Below are 10,566 nucleotides of genomic sequence, written 5' to 3'. Positions count from 1 at the left end.
TTGGTTTTATACCTTAGGTTAATAGAATTAATTAACTCCCAAATTTGGGTATTCCAAACAGACCTTTTCCAAAGCCTATAATTTTATCCCCTCAAAATACGTCCTACGGGCTCCGATTAAATCCCCAAAAATTTCTAAAAATTTCAATAAGATTATTTCTCAATAATCCTATTATTTAGTGCTTGTTTGGGTACCGTATTTTACAGTACTTGTTTGTGTGGATACCGAAAGAGGCACGAACTCTTTGATCGTGTTGAGATCCGAGCAGTTGGGAGATCGAGTGCACGCTACAAAGATATAATATCATGCTCTTTAGATCTAACTTAGTATAAGTTTTGTTTCCCTTCGCATGGATCTTCTAGAGGAAATAGGTTTTTCCACTGCGCGTTTGCATGTTTAGCAACCTATTTCCTTACAGAAGGATCGACCAAGAGAAAGAAGAGGAGGAAGGAGAAGAAGACAAAAAAATGAACTTTCTTACAATCAATGGTCAAAATTCCCCCTTTTGTACTCCCATGGAATACCAAAAGTCCATTTGGCTCTTGATCTCCCTTTTGCCTCTTGATCTTCTTCATGAATTGACTCTTAGTCATCTTTCATGAAGAGTCTTTTGGTCAAGTCAAAATTGACCCTTCCTCTTCCCTTTTGGTCAAGTCAAAATTGACCTTTCCTTTCCTTGTTGAATTCAAGTTCACTCAATGAGTTTAACTCATTGAATCTTATTAATCCCAATTGACTCCATGGACATCAATTGGCTATTGACTATCACTTTGTTCGTAATCTAGTGCATGCCTCCAAACTACGAGTTACTCGTATTTCTGTTGAGGATCAGTTGACTGATGCACTTACCAAGTCACTTTCTCGACCTCGGCTGTTTGCTATTTGTACAAAGATTGGTGTCATTTCTGGAACACCATCTTGAGGGAGAGTATTAAGAAATAATTATTATTAGTAAATACTTATTTGTTTCCTAGTTATTAAAGAATAATTATTATTAGGCAGTACTTATTTGTTTCCTAATTATTATAAAATAATTATTGTTAGGAATTACTTATTTGTTTTATAGTATTTTATATGTTTTCCTATTTTATGTGTTCTCCTATTTTTCACTTTATAATGGTATTTATATATCACATATTATCATTAATAAAGTGTATGAATTCTATCGTCAACAAAATGTAGGACGTCTTTTTGATTTTTACCCTATAAGTTTTGTTCATATTAATTACATTTATTTGTGAATAGATTTTTAACTATGTTTATAAAAATATCAATAAATTAACCTAAAATCCCTAATAGCAAACTCAACTTCCTCTTTAGTCCCTACGTTAGAAAAAAATTATTCCCACTCCCTATATGCATACTTTTCATTGCTTCAACTCCTTAATGCACTGATTTATCTAATTGTCTTCATTTTTTAGATAGAAAAGTCTTAAATGATGTATAATTTCTTCTAAATTCAGCACTATTTAATTAGAATCTAGTATATTTTTTTATTAATTGGGCAGCTCCAATTAATTAGGAATCAATGAGTTTGTCGTAAGGGAGCAGAAGCCCTCATAATTTTTTATAGGTATAAAAGTCTAAAATGAGGTATAATTCCTCCTAAATTCAACACAATTTAACTAGAATCGAGTATATTTTCTATCCAATTTAGTACAATTTTTTTTTGCCTGACCAATCAATTGAGAGTGATACCAATCGATTGGATTAAGCTGAATCGATTAGTTAATCAATTAAGCTAAAGTTAATCGATTGGTATAAGCACCCAATCGATTGGTCAGGTGAAAAAAGAATTATGTTCAATTTAATAGAAAATATATTAGATTATCACATTTAAGAGGAATTACATCTCATTTTAGACTTTTTGTATCTAAAAAAAATGAAGACAATCAGGTAAATTGGTGTGCATTAGGTAGTTAAAATGAAGTTGAAGTAAAGAAACTTTTGTATGCAATGAGTGAGAATAAATTATTCTGATGTAGAAATTGAGGAGAAAGTTGAGTTTACTATTAAGGAGTTTATGACAATTTGCCCAAATATCAATATTATTCTTTTATTATTTAATGACACCAAAATTATTGCTGCAATGAAACTCACAAATGGTTAGGTTCAACCAACTTATTTATATTTTACTAAATGACTAAGTTGTTTTAATATGTTTAGAAATGGGCTTAAATTTTATATACTATTGTGTATATTAAGTGTATAAGGACATAGTAGCTAGAGTGCATATGAAACTCCTGGTTTGAGATAGTTAAGTTTGTTATGTTATGCTCGAGTGCTTGAAGGTTAGTAAAAAAAAGATAGAATCAAAGTTGATTGAAGAAGAAAGGACTGATTTTTTTTAGCAAGGTAGATTTTAAGACGAGAAATTTTGAGCGGTTGAAAACTTGAAGATAAGAGGCTATAGACAATATCATTAAAGATAATTTAAGATTGAAAACTAAAAACATATTTGAGCTGTAAGAGATTAGACTTGAGCTTTAACACAAATTTATAATAATCAAAGCTTTCATTTTAAATACAAAACTGATTTACAAATGAATTTGCACTTTAAAAAATGACATAAAAGGATGTAAATTGATTTGTAAATTAGCTTATGGTCAAATTACTCACCAAAAAATATTTTGTTGGACATAAAAAAACTTTACATGTTCTATCTGAATGTCTAAAAGGCGGCATAATCTGATTAATAAATGGACTTTTCCCTAAAAAAGAAGCATAAAATAGATATACACTATTTAAAATTGGATCAATATTAACATCTATGCACCTTAAATGAAACTAATCAAACTTTATTTCATAAAAAATTAAGTCGTAAATGATCCATAATCAACTTGTGTTTATTTGTTATCAATTTTTTTAAGGCGCTAGCTAATAAATTTGTGTGCACTTTCAAATTAAGAATTTGACAGTATTTTTATCTTTAGACATGCTTAGTAAAATATTGTTGATTTCTTGCATTCAAAAGAGTTAATTTTGTTGAAAAATTTAACTTTAAATTGTTTTATAAAATAGCTTGCATCCCCTGTATGTATTTTTTAATTAAAATATTAATATATTTATGCTTGAAAGAGTTTATTTTAATGAGAATTCTGATTGCAAGGTATTTTTTATCCATTTTATATTGATTTTCAAAGTGCAAACTGATTAACAAATTAATTAATGGCTTGAAAAAATCAAAGATTTTAATTGTCTTATAAATACTCCATTCTCAATTAATTAATTAATGGCTTGAAAATGGAAGATTTTAATTTCAAGCTTTGTCATTTAAAATATTCCATTGTCAATTATAAATTGTCTAAGTTATTTTGAGAATAGTTCGGGGGTAAAATGAAAAATCGCTAATACGTTTACTTAATTCCGAAGTAGCCGAGAAGACTAGCGGATTGGGAACGAAAGTTGACGCTCGGCTCGGAACCACGGATCCCACGGCCCAACCACCAGGAGTTGCGATTTAGAACACGACCCGACTTACAACGGGGGCGGAGTCATCTATTCAGAGTCGTCCGATAAAACAAAGGACCACCGCCATCACCACCGCCGGCCCACGCCACCGCCACCTCTGTCGGTGCTCTCCTCCTCCTTCTTCTCCCTCCCCCCTCAGCTTCTGTTCAAAACCTCCAACACATCCCTTCTATACTTGCAGAATCATCAAGATTTTCCCCGTCCTCGCTCCTCGTGATCAGATCTGGGCCAGGAAGAAGGGGAGGAGCGAGGATGTCTTTGAACATGAAGACACTGACGCAGGCTCTGGCCAAGGCTGGCGCCGTGATCGAGAAGACTGTCCATACCACTGTGCAAGAGGTGACCGGACCGCGGCCGCTGCAGGACTATGATCTCCTCGACCAGGTCGGCTCCGGCGGCCCCGGCCTCGTTTGGCGCCTCTTCTCCGGCCGCCCGCGCGCGTCCGCCCCCTCTGCTCCTTATCCGCTCGTCACCGTCTGGCTCCTCGACAAGCGAGCCCTATCCGAGACTCGCTCCCGCGCGGGCCTCTCCAAGGCTGCCGAGGATGCCTTCCTCGACCTCATCCGGGCCGATGCCGCCCGCCTCGTGCGAATCCGCCACCCTGGCGTCCTTCACGTCGTCCAGGCCCTCGACGAGAGTAAGAACGCGATCGCCATGGTCACTGAGCCGATCTTCGCTTCAGTCGCCAACGCCCTCGGCCAGCTAGACAACATTTCCCGCGTCCCTAAGGAGCTCAACGGCATGGTGTGGACTTTATATATATATATATTTTATAATGAACAACTTTAGTTTCTCATCGATTAACTGAATATAGGGATGATAATCTGCTTAATAGAATCGTAATCCAATTGTGTTTTTTTTTGCCTTAGTATGAGTGGGTCTGGGATTTCTTTTTGAATTAGTTGGATCACATATTGCTCTAACAAATTTAACTCTTCATACGGTATCCTAGCTGTGGATAGGAGTAGAATGATGCCTTGTGCGAGGAACCTATTCAGAATAAACGCAACATTGAAGTGCTGCTCTATTCCAGAGCGATGATGAACCTAATTAGACTGATTGCCAAATCCCCTTGAGGGGGGATGATTACCTGGTTTTCTAATGCAGAACCAAAATCGAACCTCATACTGCTTTCCTGGGTTGTGATGTGATCTTCTTATCAATATACTAATGAATACTTTCCTCTTCCCACCAAACTATTTTCTGTTCTACCTTTTTCTCTTTTCTCCTTATCTGATATTCAGTTTTCTTTGAATTATTCTCAAATTAGCATACATAGCATGGGCTTATTCTCTTTCCTCCTTGTTTATTAGTTTTTCTTTATTATGTTGTACCCTATAACTTCTTTGTTTCTGCAACACCTAAAAGAAAATACTCTCTTGGTCTTTACCACTCTGTTCTATTATTATTTGTTGTCTTAGCAACTTATGATTTTCACAGGAAATTGATGTGTAATTTCCAGTTCTATTTACAGAAGTATATGAATCATGATTTTCATAACTGGCTTTACAATTTGTGAAGTCCATATGACATGGTTATTTCTATACCAATTTATGGCAGTATTGCAATTAAATCTTTTTGTGAGAACATTAATCGGCCGGCCATGTAGTTTAAAACACATTTGCTTTGTTATTGATAATTGTGGGTGCTTGTTTGGCAATTTGCCTAATATTATGCTTACCCTACTATATAGTACACAGAAGTAGACAAATACTGCAAGGAAACAAGTTGAAAATCATAACTGCTATTTTGAGGAACTTCCTAGGGAATTCAACAGTAGACAACATGTATCTACTTGATTTGTTAAAAAATGATTCGATGATCAATTATCGAACTATTATTTTTGATATAGTCATAGATGGAGCTTGGTAGTGTAATAGGATCCATATAACTGGCCATAAATAATTGGTACAATTTCACTTGTAACTCAACAATTTTATTAGTTCTTTTCAGCCCTGTAATCTTTTTAGTCTTCCATAGTTTTATCAGTTTCTACTTTCTATTACTCATTTTGTGTTTAGTAATATTTATGATGACCTATGAAGTTATTGGAGAGGTGGTTGTCCATCATGGCACTTGGTTTGGCATATTCTGCAACCTGTAAGGTGGGTACATGTAAGCCAAGAAATGTATAGGCTACATGTGATGTTTAGTTTGATTGAACAATTTCATGACTGTCAAATTGGTCCTCTTCTAAATACCAACAAACATTTATGTCAGTTTAGATAATTAAATTATGAAATATCACTGCACATGTGACACCTAGTTTGGTTTCACAGTCAAATTTGTGGGCCAGCTAAGAGAATTTATGAGCTTAGACAGGAAACTGTCATTGTTTTGGCAGATTTGCACATCTTGGTAAGAGTGAGCCTAAACCTAGACATGATTAGGTAGTCATAAAGGCATTTTTGTGGGATGCAAGAGCCACCATGGGCCTCAACGCTGCAACTTACTTGGGGTATTGTGAGATTTTAAATAACACCCTAGCCTAGTCTCGCACATGAAGAGTTGTGAGCTAATAAAGGAAGAGTATAGGGTTAGATGACAAACTATATATACTTGGGTTCTAGTGTTTTGTTTAATGGTCGAACCTAGTAAACTAAAGAGTCTTTCTCTCATTTGACTCGGATCAAGTTGATATCCCTAAGATGAAAAATCATTACATAATGGGCCAACAGATAAAGGCATTCCAGATAAATAAATATTAAATTGACAGTACCTAACTAATCACCTCAATAGAGGTGGGCTATTATTGTTGACAAAGAAGCAGTGCATTTTCTAGTCACTGTAGTTCTATAAGGGCTCATATTGGTCTTTATTTATGTAGGGAAGTAATTCTAGTTCTATAAGGACTCATATTGGTGTCAAGTTCTATAGGGGAGTAATTCTAGTTCTATAGTGACTTATATTGGTCTTTTGTTTATTTTCCTCTTAAGCTTTGTATGTTTTCCAACTTGTCTAGGAAATGGGGCTTTTAGAGGTCAAACATGGAATGCTTCAGATTGCAGAAACCTTGGAGTTCCTCCACACCCAAGCACGCCTTGTTCATCGAGCTATATCTCCAGAGGTATTTCCCTATCTAACTCTTCCTAGTTCCTTCTCTCTTGAATACATACAAGGCAAACAAAATTTAGTTTTATTTTATTTTTTTTACTTTACTCGTAGTGTAGATTTAGTATTGTTTTGTATTCTTGCAGGGGCTAACATTTTTATTGTGATCTACTACATTTTATTGTTATTATCTCCCAACATCTTTATTTTATTTACTCTGGACTGAATTGTAAGAGTTTGCATGTGCTAAAATTTGACATAGCTATTTCCTGTTATAGATTTACAAATAGATTGAGTTGCTAAAAGGAAAGACTAAATTTGAAAAGGAAAAACGCGTTGTTCATTTTGAAATCTAACTTGATTGCAATAAATTAATAGTCAATTGAATTAAAATTTTGTTGTAACATAATGTGACAACCCTTGATTCACTTCAACACGTGGCTAAGCATGTTGAGATGAATACTGAGTTTTACTTTTTTTTTTTAAAATTTTCTTTCACTTTATTTTTTTTTTTTACTTTAAAAAATAAAGATGGACATTTTAATGAATCAAATCATATTATTTCACTTGACACACTTCAACATGCAATTCTGTGTGTTGACAATTCACCTTGGCATGCTTTGGAGTGTGTTGAAGCATGCTGAGTATCAACATAAGTATGATATTTGATACAAGCAACACATGAAAGACTACCCGTGTCTATAGTGACTATCAGGTTTTTTGATAATTCACCAAAATGATAATTTCGGTCATGCTGTCTAACATGGCATGAAATTTCCAACCATGTTTAGCAATCGAGATGTGGTATGATGCTTCATATTACACTTCCAATTTATGGGTTCTGGCTATTAGTGAAAGCAACACATGAAAAAATCGTAGTGTTGATAGTGTCTGCAGAAGAGAAGGAAAAAATCTCTCTATATTACTATTAATTTGCTTACATGTAGGTATTTATATACATAAGGAGGGAAAAGAAAAAATCAATCTCAATCTCTACTATCAAGGAAATATAATCAAGATCAATCTCAATCCCTACAATCAAGGGAATCTAAATCAATCATAATTCATACGATTAAGGGAATCTTCGGAAGGATTCAACACTCCCCCTCAAGTTGGAGTATATATGTCAATCATATCCAACTTGTCACAAAGTTATAAGAGTTATTTTTCTCCTAATGCTTTAGTGAAGACATTGTCGACTTGGTTGGATGATGATGTGAATGAATAAGTAATTTTCTGGCTCATTACACACCCGCGAATAAAATGATAGTCAACATCAATATGCTTAGTCCTCTCATGAAAAATCCGGCTACTTACAATGTAAATAGCTGCTTGGTTATCAAAGTACATTGGTAGAGGTTCATTGTAGGTGAACCCTAATTCTTCAAGCAAATTCTTTAGCTATAATGTTTCGGTTACGGTGTGAGCCATGGTTCTCTACTCAGCTTCAATAGTCGACCTAGCAACAACAGTCTGTTTTTTTACTTTGCCATGTTACTAGATTTCCTGCTACATAAGTACAATACCCGGAAGGGGGCTTTCTTTTGGTCTTAGATCCAGCATAATCGTCATCAGAATAAACTTCGATCTTTAGATGCCCATTTCTCTTAAATGACAACTCTTTTCCTAGAGATTTCTTAATGTACGTAAGAATCCTGGTAGCGGCATCCCAGTGAACTTGCTTCGGCTTATCCTTAACATGACTGACTATTCCGATTGCAAAAGAGATGTAAGATCTCATTATTGTTAAGTAGATGAGTTTCCCAACAAGCCATCTATATTTTGCCTTATGCTCAAAGAACTCTCCAATATCATTCCAAACACTTAAATAAATATCCAATCGATATCCATAGGTGTATCAACCGTCTTTATCCCAAGCAATCCCATTTTTTTTGAGTAAATCTATATCATACATCGGTTGGCATAATGAAATTCTAGATTTGCTGTGAGTAATTTCAATTCCTAAGAAATACTTAGGCGCCTCATATCCCTTGTCACAAAGTGTTCCTGCAAATATTTCTTACTTTCGTCTATCCCATATATATCACTCCTGAATATTAGGATGTCATTAACATAAATAATAAGAATACAAACATAAAATGATTAGATTTGTACTGTTTGAAGCCAACAACTCCGATTATATTATTGAATTTATCAAACTAGGCTCTGGGACTTTAATTAAGTCCATAAATAGCCTTTTTAAGTCTGCAGACCATAGTAGCATTCTCCTCTCCCTTTGAGCAATATGCCCGGGAGGTTGCTCCATAAAAATGGTCTCGTGTAAATCGCCATAAAGGAAGGCATTCTTCACATCTAACTAATACATTGGCCAAGATTGATTGACAGTTAATAGAATTCAGGCGGATAGTAGGAGAGAATATCTCAAAGTAGTCAACACCATAAGGTTGTGTAAATCCTTTGGCCACCGGACAAGCTTTGTATTGATCAATACTACCATTAGCTTTAAATTTCAGAGTAAACACTAAGGCAACAATATTAATCGAATGTGGTGTAGCTTCCAACTCCCACATACCACGAGAGATAAGGGTAGACATTTCATCCTTCATTGCAGTTCGCCAAGTTGAGTGTTGATAAGTCTCAGAGCAGGAAGTTGGAACTTCCGTGGATGATAGAGAAATAAGAAAAGCGTGGAACGCATGACCAAGGTAACCAAACGAGCTATGATTAGACAAAGGATGAATAGTGCAAGACCGAAAACCTTTACGAAAAGTAATAGGAAAATCAATATTAAAGGGGCGAGGAGTATCACGAGCTGCAGGAAGAGGAGGTGAGGGACATGGATTTGGTTTTGGCCGAGCATGCCTTGTGTAAACATGTAATGGTCTAGTAGATGGAGTATTTGTAGTGGGAGATATGGATGGTGGGATAGGTAATGGAGGAGATGCCAATGTATTATGTGTCTGATCGAGATGTGGAGAAAAGTATGGTCGAGACTCAAAAAAATGTAACATCAACATAGGTATAACTGTCTTTTGTGAGTGGCTTAAGACAACGATATCCCTTTTGTGTATGAGAATATCCAACAACGATATCCCTTTTTTGTATGAGAATATCCGACAACAATATCCCTTTTGTGTATGAGAATATCTAAGCAAGATACATTTAATAGAGCGAGGAGACAATTTATCCAAACTAGAGTAAAATTATTAACAAAGCATACACAACCAAATACGTGAGGAGGCACCGAGAAAAGAGATTTGTTAGATGAAGATAAGAGAAAGAGATATCCCCATTTAACAGTAGACATCCTATTTATGAGAAAGTAGGTTTTTCTCATGCATCACCCCACAAAACTTAGGAACATGCATGTGACTAGAACAGTATGAGCTACATCTAAAATATGATGGTGTTTGTGTTCAGTAACGCCATTTTGTTGGGAAGTGTATGAGTAAGAGGTTTGATGAATTTTGCTATGAGAATCACAGAATATAGACACAGTCAATGCATTGTCGTTACGTTAAATGTGCAAGACAACATAATATTAGGTTTTTATTTCATTATAAAATGATATTAACATCTTAGAAACCTCACTCCTATGTGTGAGTAAATATAACCACGTCATACGAGAATAATCATCAACAAAAATTATAAAATATTGAAAGCCCTCTCTAGACTCAACTCTACTAGGTCTCCAAACATCACAATGAATAAGTTCAAATACAAAAGAACTATGCTTATCAATTCTAGAAGGAAAAAAAGTACGATGGTGAAATACCGAACAGGAACTAAACTTTTAAGAGTGGAAGAAGATCGGTGACCTAGATGACAATGCCACCAATAAGGAGACAGTTGCTGAGAGTGTCCGGAAACTCATAGGTGTAACTGAATCCAGATAGTATAGGCCATCATGCTCATGTCCTCCACTAATTATCCTTTTCGTTTGCAGATCTTGAAAAATACAATAGGATGGATATAATGATACAAAACAGTTGTTTTTGTTAGTTGGCTTATGGACGGTAAATTCACAGGAAATTTAGGTGCAAAGAGAACGTTATTAAGGGTAATATTTGCATTGGGCCCGAC

The 10,566-nt window shown here is 35.2% G+C and overlaps 1 protein-coding gene across 1 annotated transcript; it reads left to right on the top strand.

The window, feature by feature from the left end:
- The first annotated feature begins 3,393 nt into the window (after positions 1-3,393).
- On the top strand, positions 3,394-6,689 carry LOC122011089 (SCY1-like protein 2). The gene is made up of 3 exons (XM_042567523.1): positions 3,394-4,215; positions 6,434-6,538; positions 6,669-6,689. The coding sequence occupies exons 1-3, from the start codon at positions 3,724-3,726 to the stop codon at positions 6,687-6,689; spliced, it is 618 nt and encodes a 205-aa protein (XP_042423457.1). The 5' UTR covers positions 3,394-3,723.
- The last annotated feature ends 3,877 nt before the right edge of the window (positions 6,690-10,566 follow it).

Source organism: Zingiber officinale, chromosome 8A (assembly GCF_018446385.1).
Source record: "Zingiber officinale cultivar Zhangliang chromosome 8A, Zo_v1.1, whole genome shotgun sequence".
NCBI lineage: Eukaryota > Viridiplantae > Streptophyta > Magnoliopsida > Zingiberales > Zingiberaceae > Zingiber > Zingiber officinale.
This window is presented reverse-complemented; position numbering and strand designations above follow the sequence as displayed.

Bases quoted from the DNA above. Each gene is read 5' to 3' on its own strand.
- LOC122011089 (XM_042567523.1), top strand. From the start codon at position 3,724: ATGTCTTTGAACATGAAGACACTGACGCAGGCTCTGGCCAAGGCTGGC. The intron at 4,216-6,433 runs GTGTGGACTTTA...CAACTTGTCTAG, and splicing joins CTAAGGAGCTCAACGGCATG to GAAATGGGGCTTTTAGAGGT. The intron at 6,539-6,668 runs GTATTTCCCTAT...GTATTCTTGCAG, and splicing joins ATCGAGCTATATCTCCAGAG to GGGCTAACATTTTTATTGTG.